Below are 24,514 nucleotides of genomic sequence, written 5' to 3' on the forward strand. Positions count from 1 at the left end.
AGGTTTGTGCTTGTCCCACTGTGGGCATGGGGCAAGCTCTGGTGGGTCTCTCTTCTTCCCCCCGCCACCCCCAAAAATGGCTCACTCATCCACTTTGAACAAAGAATTAAGGAAGGAAAATCTCCAAACTATGAAATTCTGGACCATTGTCTAATTTTGTCTCAACAGCATTCTGTTTGCCTGATTAAATTACAGTTTGGTAATCAAGCTTCATAAGTGTTGTTCCAGTGCCTAGAAAACATATTACTTTAAGAGGACTGTGACCCACCAAGGTCTCTTGCAATCCCTTTTCTCATTTCTCTGGGGGAAAAAAAAAAAAGTGATTTATAATACCACAGTAGCAGGCATTTGCTCTTTTTTCCTAATCTTTTAATCTGTTTAAGACAGGAAAGCTTCATAATGTACAATTTCAAACTGTCAAAATTTACAGAACAAAAAGAGTCAGATGTAAAACTGGTCATAATTCACAAATATCCCCATTAAAACTGTATAATACAGACATTAAGCCACAGGTCACTTTTCTATTTTTAGGAAAGTGTGCAAAGAGCTAACTGTATAGTACACATAATGTTAAAAGTGATGCCATGTAAGCAGGTCTGCTGCTGCTATAAAAAATAGACAAGTATAAAATTACTTCTACAAAATTGGTTGGTTTTGTTGCTTGTAATAAAAAAGTAGACTTGTAAGAACTTTCCTCCTCAACAAACAACAATATTTTGAAACCAGTGATTTTAGTTGTTATCCTGTTACACAGGATGAAACATAATTTAGCTAAATCAGAGAGTCATAAGATCTGCTTGTTCCAGGACCAACATGTGATTGCTGAAATACACTGCCTGATGGTGTATTTGTTGAACAGCACAGTCACTGTACCACTGCAGGGTGGGATGATTGCAGGTGCTTTCTCTGATACTACAAAAGATAACCTAAGAACCACAACACAGTCATTGAGCTACTCACAACATCACACTTTGCCATTTGCACTGATGCACAACCGTAAGCGTTCACTAAACACTGTAAGGGTAGAGGGCACGGTTCATACACAAAAAATACTTGGTTTCATTTGGTCAGGAAAGGAGAGCGAATGAGAGGGGAAAACGTTCTCTTTTTTGGGGTTTCCCTTTGGCTTTGTCACCTTCCCAGATGGCAAACGTGGTCCAGCTGTAGAGGACTGTGTCACACTCGGCCACACACACAAGCACATGATGGGTCCTCAGCACCGGGATTCCTCTCTTGTCACTTAGTCCCACATGTGTTGATGTTCTTCCCATTGGAGGCGTCCTCCACCAGTGAGATGTGGTAATCAGTTGACAGCGTGAGGTGGGAGATGCAGCCCACCAGCCCCCGCAGGTACTGACGGTTCGTGTGCAGTGCAATTTCCTTCATGCCACCTGGGGGAAAGGCAGACATCAGAAACTCTTCATCAGCACAGGTGTCTGCTTCTGTTTGGCAGACTGCACACCCAGCAACACCATTAGCTTTCCTAGAGTACCTCAGAAGGGAATTTTGATTTACAGGTTCCCCAGTGTTGTTTTGAATACAGATTTTAAGTACTTGAAAATACAGAGGGGATAAGCTGGAGGTAATGAACTGGGATGATAATTATTTATTGCAGAAACTGTAGCATCAGTAAGAGCTGAAGAAGCCTGTGCCCAGATTCCTACTAAATTTGGTGTGGGGTTTGCAGCTGCCACTCACTGTTTCTCTGTGTACCTGCCAAGGGTATCACAGTGCACCCCACGGTGCATCCCCCTCACCCCATCCCAGTCAAAGAGGCCTCCTCACACTAACCAGGCTGTGGACCACTAGAGGCTGCCACGTGATGCCTCCACCTTGAGCTGGACAGAGTTGGGACACTCTGCCTTGCAGCCAACCTTGCAAACACAGAAATTATTCTGGGTCCCAAATGTGAACAATGAGCACTCACCTACATAGAGATCCCCATTGATATTTAACTGCCTCATCTTCCCGGGGGATTTACCAGTCCTGGCACCATAGTCATCCACGGTTACTTTGCCAGACTGTCCATCCCTGAAATGAAAAGCAAACGACTCTCATGTGTCCAGCCTACTACCAGGCAGAAGGAAGAGCAGCAATATCTTCCAGTGGCCAGGAGACCAAGGAAATTCAGTGCTTGGCAGGGTTCATGGAAGAGGCTTGGGACTACTGCCGGGAAGCCCCACAGACAGTGTGTTACGGAAGTCCAAACTCTTCAGGGTGATTTTTTTTTTAATAAGGACTAAGATATCAAAGACCTGCAAAGGGTATGGGACACATTTGCAGATAAGAAAGAGCTGGGAAAGAAGTAAATTGCACAGCTAGAGCAGAGAGCAGAATGGACAGCTTCTGACCTGTTGTTAAAAACCAAATCTAATATTAAAAGTAAACAGCAGAAGCTTCAACAGAAGGGAAAAACCAGGCAAGCTGAGATAAAACATACTAAGAGGCAGTTTTGCTTCTTACTAGTGCCTTTTGGCCACTTCCATTCTAAGTATGGTCAAAAACAGCATTGACATAAAAGCCACTTGGTATTCTCACTGAATTTGGTAACAAGTTGTGCTAATGTCAGACTGTGATTTCCAGGGAACCAGCATCTCATGAAGAGAGGCATGTGTGCTTTCTGTGCTGGGCACAGTTACCTCTCATTAGGTAATGAGTTATAAATATCAGTTATATATACACTGCAAGATGTCTATACCTCCTCCAAATAGAAAAAGTAGGCTTACACTGTCCATGCTCCAGTGCTTGTGCCAGTCCATAAAATGCTCACTAGGGAATTTCAAAATGCAGACATTAAAGAAAAATACTTTTAATCCAAATGGTATGGGTTTAAGAGAATGTCTGTCACAGCCCCAGAATAGCCCTGCATGACTTTGGCAGCCTGCCTTGAGCTGTGCCGAGTTGGCACTGCCACCTCCAATATAACAGCCAAGTTGCTAACAGTTCCACTCCTAAGCCATGTCTGATTGCGGAGCCACAGTGATTCACACCCAACCAGCATCCAGACACACCAGCCAGCATCTTTAATGGCAGGGTGGCTCCAAAACACCTCCCAGATGAAGCATGTCTGCTTACCGAACAGCTTTGACCCTGTGCCACCGCCCATCGCTGAAAGAGCCGTTCACCATGATGGAAGCAATGCCACTGCCCAAATTGTAGCTACAATTAAAAAAAAAAAATCATTAAAATGTTGCTGCCTCCCTCACAAGGACCAGTTGCCTGCCAAGTTGCTCAGGCATTCTTATTCCCTTACAGCTCAGGTTCTGGGGCAACCATTGGAGTCCTTTGGAATAGTCTCAACAGCAGTGCTCTTATTTTACAAAGTCAGGCTCACAGAGGAGCAGTCAATATTCCCTCCTCCCCAGGTCAGAGTGGGTAGCATCACCACCATACCATGGGAACAAGAAGGGAGCCTTTGCAAGGCAATTCCACTCTGAAACAGGGGATTATGAAGGTCAGTGACCTTTGGCCTAATGGGAGAAACAGTGGGAAGTTGCAAACAAGGTTAATAAATACATCATTACAAAAGCAAATTGGCACAGAATCTATAACAAATTGACAACTCATCTGAATTATAGACAAGGTTAAGACCTTTCAGAATGGATGAAGCCTAATAAATAAATGCAGAGATAATCATGAAGTTTCCTGCTTCTGCTGCCACCCTAATTATTTATTTGTGTCTGATTCTACTAAAATTATTCAGCAGACATAGCGTCCGCATCATGTTTACACTTCACGCATCTTAATTTCTAGGTCCCAGAAGTTTGGGCCACCCTTAATAAAGGGGAAGTAGATGATACAACACAGTGAGCTATTGGGTGCTCAGCTGCCTAATCCAGCAGGATGAACTAGCCAGAGTCAGCTGCTGCCAGACTTCAGCCCATACCAAGCAAAAGAGATTAAAATCAACATCGCCTCTTTAAAAAGGCTGAACATGAAGTTAATTCATGGCCAGGATAAGGTACTTGAGAAGAGCACATAAAGTCATGAGCTACCCAGAGCAAAATGGTAGCCCTGAATTTGTTTCTGCCCCAGGGGTTTAAGTGAGTCTCAAGCAAAAATCTCCTTTTAACACAGGATGCGGATACCAGTCTAGGTCAGAAGCTACAGAAGATTTTAGGTGTTTAGGATTGTATCAAGGTGTTTGTAAAAATGAGATTCATATCCCTTATGAAAGGGGATCCCTTACAACAGTGATATAAGTTTCCACAGAAGCAGGAAGCAACAGAAAGGATTTACAGCACCAGGTACGTTGTACAGGGAGTAATGCCATAGAAAATGGGAAAGAAAAGATAGGTTTTGGATTTCAAACTGGACCAGAACACAAATGTCTAAACTTGGGCTACAGAAAAGTGCTTCCAACCAATTCACAGCCCTGATATTCTACTGACCTCACCTTTTGAAAGGCCAAAAACTAGCATAAAGATCAACCTTTCTGAACGACCATTTTTTTTCTGCATTTATCCTTTCACCATCTTCTTTGTTGCCCTCCTTCAGTATGCAGTGATTGCTTATGAGAGTTTTACTTTTGGAAATTAATTTTTCATATTCCTAAATGTAAAAGGTACAGTAAAATTTCAGTAAAATTCAGCTGTTTTCTCCTAAAACCTTTGTGTATCTTCATGTCTGAGGAAGAGCAACAACCTTAATAGAAAATGCACTGTGTCTGGAAAAATGACAGAATACAGTAGCCGCTTACTACCATGCATATCAGGCAGACAGGCTCTTCCAAAGACATTTAAACAGTGTGCAATTTCTGCAGAGTCACTGCCTTGCTTATACAACAGTGAGGAAACTAAGGATTTTTACAAAGTTAACCACTGAAAATCTCATTTTAAAAAAGCTTAAAAGAAATTAATTTAAGTAGAAATGTGCAACTTATCTATGTATCCATGGTAACAAATGACAGCCAAGTAAAGTAAAAGATGGCTTCAAATTAGCTTAAATAACAAAATCTTTGCCATTTAATCAACAGTGTCTCACAATAATCCATAATAATGATTACATTTGTAGTTTGCTGTTTCAGTACTTGTCTTGCACAACCTAGAAGGGAATCAGAGGAAAGACAGGGCTTTCAAAAGACAGGAGGCCCAAAAAAGCATCACGCAAAAAGTTGCAGAGCCTGCCTGAGTGCCTGCAAGGGAGAAAGAGGTTCTGGAGCAAGAACCCAACATTTCCCAATAGTCCCCAACTTCAGCATTTTGACAGCAGCATTATTTCTTAAATGACCAATTCTGTGCATGGTGGCACTAACAAGGCCTGGTGACAGCTGTGTGTGTGTCACAGGGTAGAATGTCTGGGGGCTGGAGATGGCAGAAGCCCTGCTCCCATGTGCGCTCTCTGGCAAAGAATGAGCCCACAGTGACCACTGGCATCAGCAGTTTGTCCTTGACCTCTGATCCCTCTGCCAACACTACTCTGCTCTGCTTAACTGAGATGGTGAGTGCTTCAAGAAGCATGATCCCCTCATAAGGTAACTTTTAGATAATAACAACAAAAAATTATGTTTTAAAAATTGGGAGAGAATAGAAATGATGCAAAGCTTGCAGCATGTTACCTGTTCAACTCACATCCTTTTCTAGACAGCAAATGGGACCCAACACTGAACAAAATCTTGAGGTTCTGAGTGTATCACACTATGCCAAAGGACAAGTGCACTGGATGTGTTGTGACAACTCCTTCAAGCCCTGAGTGTACTGTGTGCTACACAAATATGGGAGAGGAATTTTATCTGAATATTCAAATATGGGAGAGAAATTTTACCTGAATATTAAAGCTCCTTCCTGAAGGCCTAGAGAGATGAAATCACTGTTAGCTCGCATGGGACTGTTTCCCCTCCACATCAAAAGTCCTTCCTTCATGGTAGTTTTAAATCTCATAAACACGTTCGTTCTTGTTCCTGATACCCTGTTTAATGTGGAAGAAAATAACAGTAAAATAGTGAACTAGGACAGTCTTCTTTCAAAAAAAATCATAAAAGATCATGCAGCATTTCTTCTTGCTGGTCTTGTGGGTTGCTGTCTTGCAACACACCTACATGCTGATGCGTGAAGGATTCTGGTTCACATCCCCATTTTCAGCATTTCAGTGGAAGGGAATTGAATTTGTCCCTCCAGAATCCCAAACACAATAGATACTAGGTTATTCCACACAAATAAGAGAAAATCCTTTTCTCCTCAAGCCTGGTGTGAAATTCCAATAAGCAAATTTTGAGAATTAGCCAGAAGACAGTGGAAGAAGCATAAGAAGGCCAAATCAGGAAGTCCCAGTAGGTGAGAGCTACTGAGTTGCAGGTGAGGACATTGGTGAAGCCTCCTTTAGTCAGTGGCTGAAATACAGGCAGATGGATGAATTTGTTGAAACAAGCCACAGTGTGCTGGGGATCTTCTAGAGTACACAGCAGCCAAAAAAAATAATTTCAAGGATGTAAATGTTAGGCTAAAGGAGGAGTTAAAGTCCTCAATCTCTTTAAAGATACAGGCTCTGTATGTCTGTTTTTGCTCTAAGGAAGCATGCACCAGTCCATGTCAGATGTATGCATGCCATTTCTCTACAGGCTGCAAGATGCTCAGATATTATAACTAACTGAGCTGTAAGGATATGTATTTAAAATGTATTTTTTCCCTGAAATATAGAAATACGGGAAATACGGGAAATACAGCTTAAAACACCTAAATATACAACAGCCTCCCACATGAGGGTCCTAGCATTATAACAGTTAACAAAACAGAATATTTCTGTTCACAGCAGATACACTACCTTTTCAGGATATCTGGATTATCATATGTGAGGTAACTGCGACCAATAAATTGTGGGATTTCAATTGCTTCTGTAATGGCTGAGAAATAAGTAAAAAAATGAAGATGAGTGTCAGTTAGCTGATACAGAAACAAAAGGAAAAAATAGAGACAAGACTTTGATTGATTTACTGCTTCATTGGCAGGCACCTGCAAGTGAAACAGAACAGAGCTGAACACACTCAGCTTTGCAAAAAGGCACTACCAGTTCATACCTAAATGTAGGGGCAGTAGTAAAGGCAATATAAACTGCTGACAGTCCCTCCACCTACAGTCTTCATGTCTTGGGCCTAATGTATTGCTCCACTGCAAATGTTAGCACACAAGAACATGAAGTATTGGGAAAAGATTGCAAATTTTATCTTTATCCCTGTTTCCACATTATTTGATTCTCTGTGTGATTTAACCTTCCCTCTTGCCACACCTTATTCATTAACCGCCCTTGTTCATAGTCTAAGAAACTCCTCCCCATTTCCCAACAGAGCACCATATGCAGAGCACATTTGAGACCTCTCACCCTGCAAAAGAAGGCGAAGAGGCAGCACAGCCTGTGAGCTTCCCATGTTCTCCTTTACTATAAGTGACTTTGCACAGAGTGGCTGCTGTCAGTTCAGAGCTCACCTTTGGGGTGCAGTGTGGGGTGAGGCAACCTCCTGGGAGGATTTACAGGGGGTCTCTGGTCACTTTAGGTCTATTGAAAGTAACTGAGACCATGCTAAAGGCTGCATGGCAGAGGCTGTGAAGCCCCTGGTTGTGTGCATTTGACACTAGCGCTGCCTTGGAGGGTATTTTGCGTGTCCCCCAGAGAGCATCTTCCATGTCTCTAGAGACAGCCCCAGGTACCCTCATGTTGTATGGCTGCTGAAACAGTAGCACACATTGCAGTCAGACCTGGAGCTGGTGCACTGCTGCCTGTGGAGAAGACTTGGTAAAATAACTCAGCTGTGTGTGATATAAATCATTGAACATCCCTGATACAGAGCCCTTCAGTAGGCTTTGGAAACTGGCCTGAACAGATTTTCTGTTGAGTGAACATCCTACATTTTGTTGCTGATGTTCCATAACTGAGTGCTCCATTAATATAAGCCAGTTGTATAAATTACTTAAAATAGATGCCTTCATCCTATTTTCTTCCTTAGGGCTAATCCCTTCAACTCACAGCTAATCCCATCTATATAAATTTCAAGCTTTCCAGGGCAAGGATGCTTGCTTTTTTTACACAACACAGTGGCTGGCTGGGCTTTCAGAGTTCAGTGTAACATAGATATACAACAATTGGTGTAGACTGGCAGCTAGTAACAGCAATATTAAATTTAGCTCTAGGTGCCAAGACTGAGAATTTTAGACAGTGACAAATGACTGTTTTCATCCATAGTGAGATCAGGAAAGTTGCCTAATGTGTCTAAAGAAACCATCACAGGCCATGGCCAGTCTGCAGCCTGCCAATGTCATTGGAAGATTGCAAAAGATGTGTTACACTGACCAGACATTCCTTGCCAGGTCTGACACTTTCTGCACTGGAGAGTCTCTGACCATGTCGAACAGCAGCAGAGCATGAAAGGAGCCCTTGTTCCTTCATCACATCCTGCACTAGAGCCCCACTGCTCTTGCCTTCAGCTGGGGAAGGTGCCTGTGCCATGCAGCAGCCCTGGCTCAAGCACTCTGATTTCCTCTTTAGAACTTGATATGCATTTATCTCTGCTTGCTCTTCTGTATGCTCTTCACTTGCTGCACTGAATTTGTTGTGGAAGACCAAACAAATTTTAGCAGTACCCTTGATGCATGCAGGATCTTTGCAGCTGGGAGGGAACTGGGGCAGTAAGGAGATCTAGGATGAAACACCTCCACTCTTTGCTCATTATGATTCAGCAGAGAAGCACCAAAGCTCCTTGTGACAAGGAGGAATGACTTCTGAACTGCAGGGCAGCCTGAAGTAGCACCTACCTCCACAAAACACTCAGCCAGCTGCCTGGCCCCTCTGCTCTGTGAATATAGGGACAGCTCTACAGCCACTGCTCTGAGCTTGGCAGGTGCTTTGGGTGCAGTTTGAAATATCAACAGCGTGAAGTTTAAGGAAGTACTACATAACCTTAGAAAATATTTTGGCTTATTGACAGAAACTTGCAAGGCTTAATGGAAACCCAGCACCCAGACAGACACACAGTGACAGAGCAGTTTTCACATAATTTGCAGTACTTACTGTTTAGGCAGTAACTTCCACACTCTGCAGTGAGTCAGCACAAAACAAAACAAGAACATTCTGGTTTTATTATTCTAAAGCATAAAAATCTCCCTTAGTCTAGTTTCATGCCCACTTTTCTGCAAATGTGTAATCCCCCACTTACCATTTTCATTAGTGACTACAATCACCCATGAAGGTAGCACTCTTTTGTTATTGTTTTGCCCCAAGTATTTATGTTTGCCCACTCAAAACACTCAAAGGTGCAGACAGTTAGGACCAGCACCAAACCCTTCTGCTAGTCCTAGCTTTCAAATCCCAGTGACTCACAAAGATTTACCCAGCTATTAGCTCTAACCAGGAAATTATGAACATTTAACCAGCTCTAAACAGCACTTTGCTGTTCTACTCCATCTTGTAATTAAGTACAAAAATACCTTTAACACTCACCACAACTTGAACAATATAAAACCTAACAATGCCAGCAGAAACTCTGTTGAATCCTCCATTACAATATGAATCAATAATCTCATTTACCTCACACCAGCATTATTTGAGTTTTTAAGTGGTGTGTATAATTTTGAAGAATGATGTGTAGTCCCTCACAAGCACAAGGTTTTTAAGAGTGTGGAGTTACAGCAGCTCACCAGAAAGAAGGATGGAGATAGCACCTGCACGTCACATAGCTTCTGAGTGCACTAACCAAAACCCTGTTCTGAAATAGAAGTGGACACAGATGTGCATCCTGCCTTTGCCACATCTGAACCCCACCAAAGAGACACAGGTAAGGATTATTTTGAGAAACCTATTTCAGGTTGTCCTCATCAAGGCTGTCATGGACTGAGTTTCAGGAGGGACTTCCATGCTCTCTAGAGCACATCCATTAGCAAAACCTTGGATTTTCGGTGGCAGCTGAAGTTGCGCAAGTGCAGGGAGGGTGAGCTGCACCGGAACAGGAGCCACAGGTAGCCAGGACAGAAGCCAGGTGACTTGTGTTTTTGGACACTTTAAAATGAATCAAGGTTGGATTCACATAGGAAGCAGCACCCAGGATCCAGCTGTCATAGGCACAAGGTGCTTCAGACTGTCTCTGAAAGCCTGGACACTCATTCAGCTGACAACAGCAACCAGTAGCACTGCTGGCACCACGAGCTTGGCACACTGCTCCCAGGGCTCAGCACAGGTCAGGAGCCCAGGAGTGGTGAGGAGCTCTGGTACCAGCAAATGGACAAGAGCTCATCAAACAGACAGGGAGTCAGACACTGAAACTGCAAATTATTCCCTTGCCTTTACTGCCTTTGGAGATGTCGGTACAGCTGCAGATACTCCTGACTTGGAGTCAGGAGTTTAGCACCCTGTACATACCTAGAAAGCCAAAATTCTAATTCTCCCTCCTCCCCACAAAGCAGACCGGGTAAATGACGTTGGTTTGGCTATTAGTTAGACCACAACAACGTAAGCAAAGGGGTTGCTTGCACTGTATCTTAATAAAATGCTTTTGTTCTAAGATGTTGTCTGTTATGAAGAAAAGGCCAATCTATTCATCACAGTTTAACCAGAACCATTACTTTTAACTTTGAAGTCTATGCCTGTGAGAAATGAAGCAGTGGGTCAGTCAGACCTTTCGAACTGAGTTTACTGTCACATTACAAAACGGTCCCTTAGGAGTTTTTCAAGACTAAGCCTGACAGAAGGGAAACATCTCCATCTAGTGGAATAACCCAAGGCACATTTTTCAAAACACTTTTCATGCAATCTTAACACTTTTCTGAATCTAAGGTTTGAACTATTACAGTGGCTCTGAGGAAAGATGAGTAACATGCACGTAGGTGAGTCTTCCTTCTTGGTTGTCTCTTTTGCCATACCAAGGTAGTGTCTGTGCAGATGATGAAATTACTATTAGAGTAGTCAGTATCTAAAACAGTACTAGAGCTTTTTTGGTATGAGAACAGTGTTTGCTGTCAGCCCCACGGATAAAATTACAAGGGTTATTGATGCTTGTGCTTCAGGATGTAACACAATTGCTGGCTGGAGGACACTGTCAGGAATTCCCCCTTTGTATATCACGGCATAACTAGGGGGTTTATGCAGTTGGCCACCACAAGCAACCAGATACCAGGTTACTATCTATGGATCACAGCTCTGTGCTGGGATAACAGTTACCATATTCCTAAACAACAAAACAAATTCTTCCCTGGGTACACGGAAAGTGCACAGATGCAAAGGGAGCTCTGGCCTCCAGGCTTTCTATTTCAAGGGATGTTTAAAACAGCAGTTGTAGGTGCTAAATCTTTCTTATTTTTGCAATCAGCTCCAAATTTCTGGGTTGAAATGCAGCCATCATTACCTTTTTGGCAGTGTTGCCCATCAAAGCCCAGGGGACAGTCACATTCATAGCTGTCCTTCTTGGGGACGCAGGTGCCTCCATTTGCACATGGTGAGATCACACAGGGGTGGGCAGCATTTGCTAGGTTGATGCCAAAAGTGAAATCCTGTTTCACATCAATTGTTCGGTCATTCAAGACAATCTATGTGTTAAAAAGAAAAAAAAAAGGTAGGAAAATAAATTGTAAAAACTCCAAAATTTACAGTATTGTACTGCTGGTTAGAAGACTTCTCTAGAAGACGTCAGAGAAATGTAACTCTCGAAACTTGGCCCAAATCCTATTTCTTGTAACGTGTGTTTTCCAGTTGTAGAGGTCCAGCTCATCCTGTTGCTCGCCTTGACCCACTGAAGATTAATTTCTCATGTGTAGTGTGACACAGCCTTGGGCAACCCCCTTATGGGGTGAAGCTGTGTGGGATTTACCAGGCTTGTGTCTGAATACTGGCAGAGTGCTTTGTAGCCAAGCCATGAGCTAGAATGGTAAAATTAGATGAGCACTGCTGAGGAAAAGCATTTCTGAGAACAGGAAACCTCTCAGGAGATGAATGTTGACAACAGAAATACTAAGCAGAACAGCTTGTTTTTTGCATTTTCTATTGCTTTCTAGTATCTCATCTTGCCTGGAAGAAGCTTGAGTTAAGATGAATGAAAAATATAAATAATGACTTCACAAAACTGTTTTTATGTAAATGGAAGAGAACTGCTAAATGGTGGGATTTTCCTAATGTGTCAGAAATATATGTTCTCCAAAATAAACCAACATTTGTATAATCTCAGCTGATATCTAGGCAAGAGAGATTACATGTGAGTACAGCTTCTGGTCTCAGCTACATCAGAAAAAGTCCATCTTCATGAACAATAGATTTTTAAGGCCAAAAATTAAAAAGGTAATAGTTACTCTGCCTCCTGGTAACTCAGACAATGCACTCTAGGGGATCCTACTGGGAGAAGGGTTTGCATCAAGCATATATGCTCTATTTGAAACAGCCCCACACAACTCCAACAGCAGAAAAACATCCAGTCCCATCATATAGATGAACCAGGGAAGACTTCACTACCTTTTCAGCTTCTTTCTAAGTTTTGGCTACATTGTTCCAGAGGTTAAAAAGCCCACACTCATATAAACATGTCTTTTATTTCTGAGTTTAAACTTAGCTTCAGATTCCAGCCTTTGATTCTCATCTTTTTCTGCATAATTCCAGCACCTTGTATCCAAAGAAACCACGTAGGAACTAGCAAACCACAATAAAGCCAGTTCTCCACCTTATCTTAGTAAACTAAATAGATTGTGATAGTAAGTCTTTCTACACTCAGCATATTTTCCAGTACTTGGTGATGTTCGTAGCTCTATTTCTATGCAGTTCTCCAAAATCCTACTATGTATAAACACAGCACGAAACTAAATGTCCCCAGTACCCAAAAGGCAGGCAATACTCTTCCCTGACATTCCATCAGATCTCTGAGAATACAAATCCAAGACTGACAGAGTTCAAGAAGCATTCGGATGATACTCTCAGGCACGTGGTGTGACTCCTGGGGATGATGCTGTGCAGGGCCAGGGCTGGACTTGATGATCCTTGTGGGTCCCTTTCAACTCAGCACATCCTGTGTTTCTGTGACATCCGCATTACTGAGTACATCATAGAAATAAGGGCTCACTCTCAGAATTTCCCAAACCTTGTCACTGTCTTTACTCCAGGGCACAACTCCTCACCTTGTAAGTGTGACCTGTATTATCTGCTCCTAGGCTTCCTCTCTTGCACTCCGAAATGCACTGCATTTAGTCAAGTCTGCCTTCCCACTGTTGCTTGTGTGACTGACCTGTTCCTACCGGTATTACACATTCCCCCAGTTTCCCTGAACTTCATGTTTTCTGCTAGACAGCTGACAAAGACAGTGAAAAATGTCAGGCCAAGGGATAACATCATTTCCACTGAACTGCAATTACTTTTCTGTCCTTGAGCAATCATTAACATGATTCAGTAGAGAGTTTTTCAATTTTTTAAATAAAAAACTATTATTAAAATTTTTTTTATTTGCTATTTGTTTGCATTAACCTGACACAAGAACTCGATGCTTTAAATGAGGATTCAGGGCCAACCTTCTAACTGTATCCAAATTATTTTAAGTATGCTTAGGATGAAAAAAATTAGTTCAGTTTGAACTTTCTTTTGATTATTTACTAGGACTGACTATGAATTTATATTTTCTAGAAAAGAACTGCACCCATGCACAGTTGACCTCATGGGAACATTATCCCTAATGTCTGCCAACAATGGAAAAGATATCCTCCTTTCATGTGTCCCATATAAAATCGTGTGAGGGGAAGGCAGTGAGGTGTGCATCTGCAGTGCAGTGTAAGAATACATGAAGGGGACTGGAATCCATTTTAATTTTTGAACCCCAGGAAGAACAAGAAGGCCAAGTGCAAGGTCCTCCAACAGGGTCAGGGTAACCCCAAGCACAAATACATGCTGGTATTAAGAGCAGCCCTGCAGAGAAGGACTTCGAGGTGCTGGTGAGTGAAAAGCTGGACATGAGCTGGCAAAGTGTACTTAGAGCCTGGAAAGCCAAACATGTCCTGGGCTGCATCCAGAGCAGCATGGCCAGCAGGTTGAGGGAGGGGATTCTGCCCCTCTACTATGCCCCTGTGAGATCCCACCTGGAGCTCTGCATCCAGCTCCAGGGTCCCCAACATAAGAAGGACATGGAGCCCCTGGAGGGAGTCCAGAGAAGGCCGTGAATATGATCAGGGGGCTGGAGAACCTCTGCTATGAGGAAAGACTGAAAGGCACAGGATTGTTCGGCCTGGAGAAAAGAAGGCTCTGAGGAGATCTTATAGTATCTTCTGGTACTTAAAGGGGAGCCACAGGAAAGCTGGAAAGGATCATCGGCAAGGAGTGACAGAACAAGGGGAATGGCCTCTAACTAAGAGAGAGTAGGTTTAGATTAGGTATTAGGAAGAAATTCATCACTGTGAGTGTGGTGAGGCACTGGCACAGGTTGCCCAGAGAAGTTGTGGATGTCCCATCCCTGGAAGTGTTCCAGGCCAGGCTGGATGGGGATCTGAGCAACATGGTCTAGTGGAAGGTGTCTCTGCTCATGACCAAGCTAGGGGGTTTGGAATGGATGATCTTTAAGGTCATTTCTAGGATTCTAGGATTCTTTTTCACTCACAAGTGTATTGGTTATGTCAGACATTTAACTGTCTTAGTGTGCATACACAAGTATTTAAGCATTTCTTCCATTTCTTTATTTATATATAATGGAAGTTTGAGAAACAGAGCTACAAACATCACCAAGTTTGAGAATGCTAATCTTCACATAGCTTTGTATGTCCTTCCGAATTCAATCTCATATGGCTTCTGCTCATTTATTGGTACAGTATGGAAATAAAGAGGGAGACTGGTAGTAGTAATAATTACTGGCTATTAAAGTTTAATGACTTTTCACTGTGAAATAATTCTTTAAGCACTTTGTGGTGGGGTCCTGAGGTGAAATCCTAGATTATTTTGAACATTGCCAGTCGCATAAGGGCAAGTTTCCACATACAGTGTGCATTAGATGGGATGGAAATAAATGCCCCCAGTGTGTTTGTCTGGGCACATACCTTTTGGATGCTCCCGCTGAAGGGTTTGAGGATCCCAGAGTTCTTCTTCACATCATCATAACTAGGGACTCCACCAATAAATATTTCAGAGCTGCATTTAATCTGTGTAAAAGCCCCCTGCAAAAAACATAGAATAACATTTTATTAGAGTAGCTGGAACCATGCTTGTATCTTCAGATTAGTTTACATTAATTGTTATAGCCCTACATTAAATGCTATAAAGCTTCCTTACTTCTGTTAATCGCATTTTTTAGTACAATTCTCTCAAGAAAGCCATTGTAGGACACTCTCTACTTGACTGTGCTTTATCCTGATCAGAAGTAGTTGGAAAATCTCATGTATTTCAAAATGGCAATACTGAAAGAAGAAAGAAAGGCGATTGACTCGTGTTTCCCACTGCACATCTAGCTTTATTTGCAAAGCCTTTAGGTACACTGGTGCAAATCTAGAACCCAAATAAGGTTCATAAAGCTAACATTGGAGCAAAGTTCATCCAACAGAGACTAATTTAATGTTTCCAATAAAGAAAGATAACCTATAGCAAGTTATAGGGCTAAACGAAAGAAACATTGATCTTGCGTTAGTTACCAAAAGCAGTTGCTCAGGATACCTGATGGGAATAATCAGGGTCCTGGAGTGAACTAAAAGACATTTAACAGCTAACGACAGGATAACTGCATGATTCCAGCCCTGTAGAAGTTTCTGTGCTTTCTTTGTTGGCAGCTCCCAGCCAACCTCCTCCTGCAGCTGCACTGAAGCACTTAAGAGAAAAAAAAATGAGAGTCTTCATCTTAACCCATGTATCTAAAGAAGTCTTGACTGCTCCAATTGAATGTTTCTCACTCAGTTTGTTTCTTGACAGACAACTAGATGTTCAATTTATTTAAATTGAACAACAATAGTCTAAGCTTCCCAGTTTGCTGAAAAAGCTGCTGACTATTCTGCTAACAGGATCTGAAGTCTGGTTTTCTGTCCACACTGTCCACTAGGAAAGAATAAAGGACACTTTCTAAGCAGTTCTAACCTCAGGTTCTTGAGATAAAAAAAATACCTTTGTGCTTGAATTTGAGTGCTTAGAGTGAATATCCCACTTGGTACAAGCACAATTTCACTTTATTACGAACTTGACTCACTATAATCTCTCGGTGAGTGAAGAACAAAATGTCATCAACTGTTTGAATATTTCAGCTCTTACTCTGCCCTACAAATTACTTTTGCAAGAAGACAAGAAACAATTTTCTTTTGGCCTACCTTTCCAGGACAATATTCAGAGAGAGCTAAAGAACAGGACTTCGGGCACATACTTTTCAGCATAATTCTTCTCCAGATGACAAATTTCCTACAGCACACATTATTCAGCAGACTTAGCCACAAGTAAGTACCAAGAAAAGAACCTCCAGAATAAGTATGAACCAGACACAAAAATGTGAGTCCAGTTACATGTCAAGAGTAGGTAGGGATTTCAGCTGCTTCCCTGTCATCTGAGGGAAGACTTTGCTCACAGATTTCCAGCTTTGGTCTTACGATGTTTCCCTAATGTGTATACTTTTTTAAGCTTGTAAGAGCTTTGAGAGCAGACTGTATAGTTCACTATGCAATCACTTTTACAGTCTAACAGCTGCATTCAAGACAAGTCATATCATATGCTCACCTCTGCCATCCCTTCCACTGGCTTTTGCTTGTCCACTTGTAGGATACCATTCTTCGCTGTGCGAGACACTCGCAACTCATGCCACTGACCCAGACTGACAGGTTCTTCACTCCTGTTTTAAGGGGAAGAAAACTTTCAAGTATGTAACACTTTGCCTTCCTGATATTTTGTGATGTTAAAAAGTCAAGTCCTCTGGGAGGATTTCCTAAATAAAAAAATAACCATAAGCCACTGTGATTCTTTCCTTATAAGGGCGTAACAATTTTCTGAGCCACATCAGCAAAGACCATGCTCCCACAGCAAATAACAAGCACTCTAGCCTGTGTTTTAGCTACCTCTAAGCTAGTTTTTCTGTTCAGTCACTTATAATGAGTAAAGACAAATTTTTGTCTCAGCTGTACATCCTCATTTCACTAAAAGCTTCCCACTAAATGATTGGTCTAGTCCTACATCCTTCATCCTCTTTTAAAACAGAACTACTTTGTGTTGGCTTATCATCTCAGTTTATGCATCCTATTACAGTGACATCTATACGCACACATGTGCAGCCCGGATGCTGTACATTAACAGGAAGTAACTAAAATACAAGCCTAATGTGATGAGATCTTGGCTAGAAACAATAATCCCCAGCTGTGCAAAGTATTCACCAGTCTCAAAGGAGGCATTTTTAAACTGTTCAACTACTAGTTCAACACTGATATGAATAGCAGCCTGTATGAAGGGCAAAACCACATTTCACTTTACAAGTTTAACAGATCTTTGTACCTTGTTTTCAAATGTCATTTCACTACACTGGTTAAAACATTTTATGTCTAAATGAGATCTTGCAGGATTCCTCCAGGAGCAATGAAAACCTGTGTTTGATTCACTGGTCAAGCTGGAAAAAACAGAAATCCTGCTATCTAGGACTCTTGGAGACTTTCTAGCTTCCAGTTAAAAAACACAGAATTTTTGGGGATGAAATAATGGTTTGTATTTTCAGGCTATTTACATTTAAAAAAGAAAAAACATTATATATTTCAAAATGAAAGAAATGAAAAAAAATGTGATTTTAAATAGTGAGTCAATAGTGATTCAAATGCTGATTCAAAAAGGTATGTAATTTTGAAAATGTGAAAATAACAATTTCTTTTTTTTTCTTAACAATCAACTTGAGTTTTGAAATCTTTCTGTTGTATCTATTTTGGTTCTCCCAATTTTCTCAAAGCCTGTTTTTATCTATTTGGACAATGCTGACAATACTACTTGTCACTTCTGAATGACACTTGGTTCAGAAAAGCTCCATAAGAAAATATCATCAAGCAATGCCAGTCACTTCTTCTTCTTCTTCTTCTTCTTCTTCTTCTTCTTCTTCTTCTTCTTCTTCTTCTTTTCTCCTTCTTCTTCTTTTCTCCTTCTCCTTCTTCTTCTTCTTTTCTCCTTCTTCTTCTTCTTTTCTCCTTCTTCTTCTTCTTCTTCGGTAGCACCATTTAGGGTTTAACTACCTTGGGTAAATCAATCAGAATTTAACACCCTGATGAAGTCAATGTATACATATAAAGGGACCAGATAGGTTTGGCCACCTAGTAAGTGGCATTACAAACATTATCTCTTCTGATTAGATCATCATAATGCTAACTCACCTGCTCTGCTAGATTTAATTAGAATTAGGAATGACTGAACCTTGCAGAGTCTTCACTTCAGAGCTGCAAGCTGTTTCTTGGAATCACGGGCTTTTTGAAACAAAATTTTCTTCAGGCATTTGAACACTCCTGGCTCTTCACATGCTGTGAGGTTACTTTTCCCCATGTAAACTGAACCTTAAAAAATACACCAAATCCTGAAGATCCTGATCCTGTGCATGCCTGGCCAAGGGAAATCCCAGGGGACAACAATTTCTCTTCTGAGATATCTCAACAAATAGTTCAGATGCTGCAACCCTTCAGAATCCCTTCTCCATGTCAAGCCCCTTGTACACACTGTGTACTTCCATCCTGGAACACACCAGGAAAAACACAAGCTTCACCAGCATCAGGTTTCCTACTGCTGTTGCTGACATACATAAATAAGCTTGCCTCATTCTAATTAAAAAGACATCATAGTTGTGTTCTGAATATATTATATCTAACAGCCCGATGGTTCTAAGGAAGAGGTAGTCAGGTTACCCAGAGCTATAGTCCCAGAGCTAAAGACAAATGGTAGGCATGAAGCAGTATGATGAAGATCAGGGCAGAATTTTAAGCAGATGTTGATCAAGCCAGCATGAAAAACAACGAATCTATTTATCTTATGTAACCACTGACAGAGCTGACAACAGGATGTGAGTTACACATATTATCTAGAAAAAGGAGGTGAACAGGACAACCTGACAACTCTCAATGAAGTCGGGTTGTCTCATGAGTCTCCATTACTCAGCTATCTCACCACACTCTTTTCACCCAGTACATGTAGTTCAGGTGCTAGCTGGCATCCAGTTTGCCCTTCACCTTTCAAACAGAAAGGGGCAGTGTCCACTCCCAGGCATGTGGTTGTGGCTTTTGCCACATTTTAAAAGCCTACATCTCAGTAAAACTTTAGTCTAAAGTGCTCTGAAGTGCTACAATATTCTTGGAGAAAAAAAAATTACTTCAATGTGTTATGGTTGTCAGTAACAGGAATTAGATGACCGCAATCAGTAAAGATTGAAGGCTTTTGTAAGAAGGGCTATTCTGGGTTGGAGCAAAGGTCTACAAAATTAGCTATTTCTGCCACTTTTCAGCAAGAGAATAGAACAGGGCAAGTATGGAGTGATTCTTCCCTTGATATATCATCCTGGCTTCTGGCAACTTGTCATTTAGCAATTTCCTGAGTCAGAGGCTGCATCCGTACAATTGTGTTTGATCTCTCTCAATGGAGTTTTCTTCAAATCTGTCTAATTTTTTTTAACCTATTTATAGTTCTGGCATCTGTAAAATGCAGTGACAATTAGTTTCCACAACTTATTTATGTGCTGTCTGAAAAGAAAAAAACAACAAAAATCCTTCTGATTCTTACATAGAAAAAAATACAGAATAATCGTTCAACTCCACGTCATTCATAATTTAAAAAGCTTTATCATACTTCCACCAAACTCTTTTTCCAGGTTGAAAAGTCCTGCTGTATTTGTAGAAGCTGTTTCATCCCCTCTCCTAGATATCAACACTACACCTCTTTTTTAATTTTGCTATTTTTTTCTGAAATGAACTGACCAAACTAGCAGCAAGTTTTCAAGACAGGGTGCATTGTGGGTTTTAGCAGAGGCATTGTTCCTTATTCCATTCCTAATAATTCTCTGCATTGTACTCACATTTCTGTACTTGCCTCTGAGCAGTTAGCTGTTGCTTTCACAGAACTATCCATGACAACTCCAGGATCTGTCTGACAACACTGTTTTTCCACAGCTGTACATTGTTAGGCTTGTGCATTATTTTGCATTTGCTCCCTTGAAATTTCATCTCTTATTTTGTCATCTGAATAGGTTTGTTTTCTTGAGTACTCATTCAGTGTAAAATCAGTACATTTCTCCTAATTGCAGTATAGTCAGAATTCCTGATGTCCATCCACAGAAGTCACTGGTATGCAAGACTTGCAGGCAGTGTACACATTTTGTATAAGCTTTATATAGATTATTTCAAATATCAAGTCAGACTGGTCAAACTGGCAGACTCCCGGACCACACCCAATACTGAGTACCTCTGTTCAGCCCATCGCCTTTTCAGAAAGCCTAGAAACAGCTGCCTGGAAACTGGGCACTCAGTTACGCAGAGAGGGAGAGCAGCCCTTTTTGAGGCATTTCATTGCTTCTGTCCTAGACATTAATTTTGGAATGCAATGAATCATTCTCAAAACGTCTGTCTTTATCTGGAAACCTGGGGAACTAATTTAAACCACATCTCTTAGACAGCTTACTTTATATAAATTGGAACCTAGCCTCGGGTTCCCAAAAACCAGCACTATGAGGAAGTGGAGAGACCTGGAGATATACCTTCTTGTGTCACCTTCACCCTGGTGCTTACTGCCTGGAACTCAAAATCAGGGTGGAGGATGCTCACAAAAGTGCCAATATTGTGAAATGCTGTGGTAGAAAACATGGATAAAATCCCCCAGTTAGCTATGGCACAATGTCGTGGAGGCAAGGAGGGAATTTGTGCAATACCATACGGACACAAAAGTAACATCTACAGTAAGGTGGTGGCACTGATAATAAAGCTTTGAAACATAAACCACTATAGGAAGAAAACCCTCTCCCCCTGAATACAGTTTTAGCATTTCTGTGCTAGGCACAGAAGTAGGCATCAGAGAGCAGTGGGCTCACACGCCTCATCATAACCTGTTACTCTTTCCAGCCCACTCCTCTCCCGGATTAGCACCATGGCACTATTGGAAAGGAAACATAAGCAACACCATTTACCTGATAACAGCTGTTCCTGAGCCACAGTCAAACCTGAATTCCACATAACCAGCCACCATGTTAATGGAGAGGAAGTCCTTGCTGTCTGTGTCATAGCTGTACAAAAGGACACCAGTCTCTAAATCTGGACGAAATGTCAGCTCAAACTCCATGAAGGAAAGGTAATTCTGTGGTTCCAAGGGCCAGGGTGTGCTAGCAAATGATCTTAAGGACTCGTTGAACTGAGGTATGGCCAAGGTGAGTGCTGGAAATCCAGAAATTACAAACAGGTCACTTGAGGCTCAAATGTAAAAGACTGACACTTACCAACCAGTATCAATTCCCTTTGTTAAGGAAAAGCTAACATTTAGCAAAACAACCTCAAAATTTTGTCATTGAAATTAAAAATATTTTTTTATCTTAGCCAACACCACTTAATTCCCTCCTTTTCCAGGGACATATTAGTACTATGAAACATCACATTTCTTTTCTGTAGTGATTCACCATAAGGTTTTTCAAAGTAGGAAGCACACAATGGGTGATGGCATGAAAAGTTCTACAGCATAGAAAATAATGCTACATGTATTTTGCTATTTGTATCTCTCTGGTTTTAGCAGGAAATTGCTATTGTGTCCTTTACATTTCAGAATATACAACGGACACCGGTTTTAGGAGAAAAGTGGGTATTTTTTTAGAATTAATGGTCATCTGTGGAGTGGTACATTATTTTAGCCTTTGAAAAGTAAGTTTGAGATGCCTAATTACCGTTAGTTTAAATAAGCAAAGAGGTTTGAGAATCACTGATTAGGTAGGAGCTGGAGGTAGCTCCAAAGTGGTGAAGGAAGGGTTTCAGTACGTGACTGTAAAAAGATGAAGTAATAAGTGGTCTCTTCTGTCGGTGTAACAGCACAAGACCTCCTCAGATGTCTCTATGTGGAAAACACATTGAACACTAAATAACACATAGAAAGAAATAGAAGCATTCCAGCACCCACTCACCTTCTTCACAATGATGACCTTTAAATCCAAGAGGGCAAAGGCAAATGTAAGAATCTGCTTTGCTCGCAGTACAGGTACCACTGTTGATGCAGGCTGCCTCATCACAGATGCCACTGCTACACTCACCTAAACACAGAGTCAGAACACCAATTTATCAGAGAAGTTTGCCAGAGAAGATTTATTTAGCTGTTGAACATCACTACTAACTAATGAAATATGCTCTCCTGACAGAATTCTTTCCCATTTTGTCAAATGGTATACAGTTAAGACAAAGTAATTTGATTTTTAGTCTTTTTTCTCTTAATACTAGACCAGCAAGAGACCTTACAAATAGCAAGAAGCAGCAGTTACTACAAACCATAGCAAATATAGTTTTCAATCATTCCCTGAATTACTTATCTTCTGCTCTTCTTCCTATTTCCTCATTAAAAAAAATTGTCTAGATTGTTTACAAGCACTGTGACTTGTTTAATTTCAATTATCTTAAGTGCTTCTTTGTTCACTGTGAATCCATGTCATGCTGAGCATGGAAGGTGTTAATCATCACCAACTAATCTTATTAGCCAAAATGAGGTTGGCGACTCTCTTGTCTGAACTAAAAAGGATCCATATCATCAGCATATGTACTTTTTAAGAAGCATTTCTACTATGCTGGCACATCAACTGAAATAACAAGGAGATTATTTCTTCTTGCTGGAATTAGGCTGAAATTGTTGTAGAACAAATAATTTACTAATTTTCTTCTTAAAACTGATATCTATAAGTCAGATTATACAACAGTTAAATGTACATCTGATTGAAATTCTTGTTGATTTTGATTGCTTTCTCCTTTATTTAAGTTTCTGATCAAATAACTCTCTCCTTGTCATATTCATTAAGAAAACTGAAGTAAGATTTTTGTGGTGTAAAAATGTAAGCACACATTCAGAGGGACAAACTAAGAATTACACATTTATTTTGAGGCACATTGAAGTATCATCTCTGACATGACAAAAGTTTAATGAGGCAGCTCTGAAAATAGACACGGGGGAATAGTTTTTTTCATCTGAGATGACTGAGAGAAATCTTACAAAACTATTGCAGTATTTGGGGTTTTTTAAAATACAGCATTCTGATTGTAAGGATGGTCTCCAGACCTGGATTATACACATCTTCAATAATGTGCTGGTGCTAGTACAGCCCCAGCTTCACAGTTTGAATTCCCATCCCATAGCCAGAAAGAGAACCACAGACAAGTATGCAGATGTCAGTGGCTGATGTGCTGGTTCATCCTGATCACTCTGCTGTTGGCAGTGGAAAATAACCTTTTCTCACTGACTCAGGACAGAGGCAGTAACAGCTCTCAGGTCACCTGGTATAACACCCTGCAGATTAGGCTTGTCTCATATTGCACATCTAAAAATCTCCCGCCAACCCATTTTTCATTGTATGGAGGGAAAGTCTGTGTACAGCAGTCGTGACACAGGGCTCCAGGGCTAACTTGAGGAGCACAAACAAAACATACAAGTCCCCCACAAGGGAAACAAATGTTCTTTCTCTGTGGAAGGGGACAATTATGTCTGCCCCGTACCCAGCCATGGGAGAAGGGATGCTCACAGTGCTCGTTGACCTATGTTTCTCCCTTCTAGTCTGCATTGTAATGGCCATAAGTGAAACAAAGCGGGACAGCTATCTTGTCTCAGATCTCTCACATATTCATCAATATAGTGACACTAACAGAAGTGATTAGGATTAGCTCTATTTTATAGACAATGAAACAGAGCCAAGACCTATGTGTAAACAAGGATCTCAATGTATCAAGTGGAAGACACAAACAGAAAACTAAGACAACGCTGATCTTTGCTGCACTTGCTGCACTCTTAATCAGTGGTGGCAGTATGGTCAAACAGCAAAGTTAAAGTCGTTGAGAAACAGAAAAGGACAAGGAAGATAACAGTAATGGGACAAGTCACAGGATCACTGGTGTGAGAAATAGCTTGAACTGGAGCAGTCTTGGTATTTAAGGACAGGCTGCTCTCCCATTATCTCAGTGACTTATCATCACAACCTTTGGGCCAGCACAGGTGACTACACCGAAGAGGCAAATCTAGAGCCTGATGGCTGCATATATTTGGCTGCAATGGCAGATGAAGAAGGAGAGAAGCTGCAGCAGGAGTCCAGGGTCCTGCTGCGCCTGCTCTGAACCACAAGCCCTGCCTCCCCTGCCAGCCCCTTAGCTCACGGTCCAGTGGGACTTCTGCTATAGCCAGCAGAGGCGGCGCAGGGGCAGGATGGTCCCCTCTCCTCCCCACCCTCAATTCCGTGATCCATGTGCCACAGCACCTCTGATTTATATACATTTTGCTAACAGAAAGAAAACCAAAAAAAACAAAAACTGGCTAGCAAAAGTCATCCCCAAACCCTAGTAGAGTTTACTTGCAGGTTTTTTGCGTTTAACTTACATGACATATAGTTTGCAAGTCTCTTCTGGTACAGTTTCATATGAATGTGTGCAGTCATGTAAGG

At 41.3% G+C, this 24,514-nt stretch overlaps 1 protein-coding gene across 3 annotated transcripts in view; it reads right to left on the reverse strand.

Moving 5' to 3' along the window:
• Positions 1-347: 347 nt before the first annotated feature.
• EGFLAM (EGF like, fibronectin type III and laminin G domains) overlaps positions 348-24,514 on the reverse strand; it is a 73,441-nt gene continuing 49,274 nt past the window's right edge. For 2 of the 3 annotated variants that reach the window (XM_064643132.1, XM_064643134.1), the window contains exons 14-24: positions 22,010-22,135; positions 21,032-21,275; positions 16,624-16,735; positions 14,973-15,089; positions 11,324-11,504; positions 8,998-9,021; positions 6,760-6,838; positions 5,764-5,907; positions 3,076-3,159; positions 1,928-2,031; positions 348-1,391 (exon numbers count right to left, since the gene is read on the reverse strand). In XM_064643132.1, coding sequence (XP_064499202.1) covers positions 1,237-1,391; positions 1,928-2,031; positions 3,076-3,159; positions 5,764-5,907; positions 6,760-6,838; positions 8,998-9,021; positions 11,324-11,504; positions 14,973-15,089; positions 16,624-16,735; positions 21,032-21,275; positions 22,010-22,135 — 1,370 coding nt within the window. In that variant the 3' untranslated portion in view covers positions 348-1,236. The remainder of the gene's footprint in view (positions 1,392-1,927; positions 2,032-3,075; positions 3,160-5,763; positions 5,908-6,759; positions 6,839-8,997; positions 9,022-11,323; positions 11,505-14,972; positions 15,090-16,623; positions 16,736-21,031; positions 21,276-22,009; positions 22,136-24,514) is intronic. The other variant, XM_064643133.1, reaches the window with a different exon arrangement.

This window comes from Pseudopipra pipra, chromosome Z (genome assembly GCF_036250125.1).
Source record: "Pseudopipra pipra isolate bDixPip1 chromosome Z, bDixPip1.hap1, whole genome shotgun sequence".
Taxonomy (NCBI): Eukaryota; Metazoa; Chordata; class Aves; order Passeriformes; family Pipridae; genus Pseudopipra; species Pseudopipra pipra.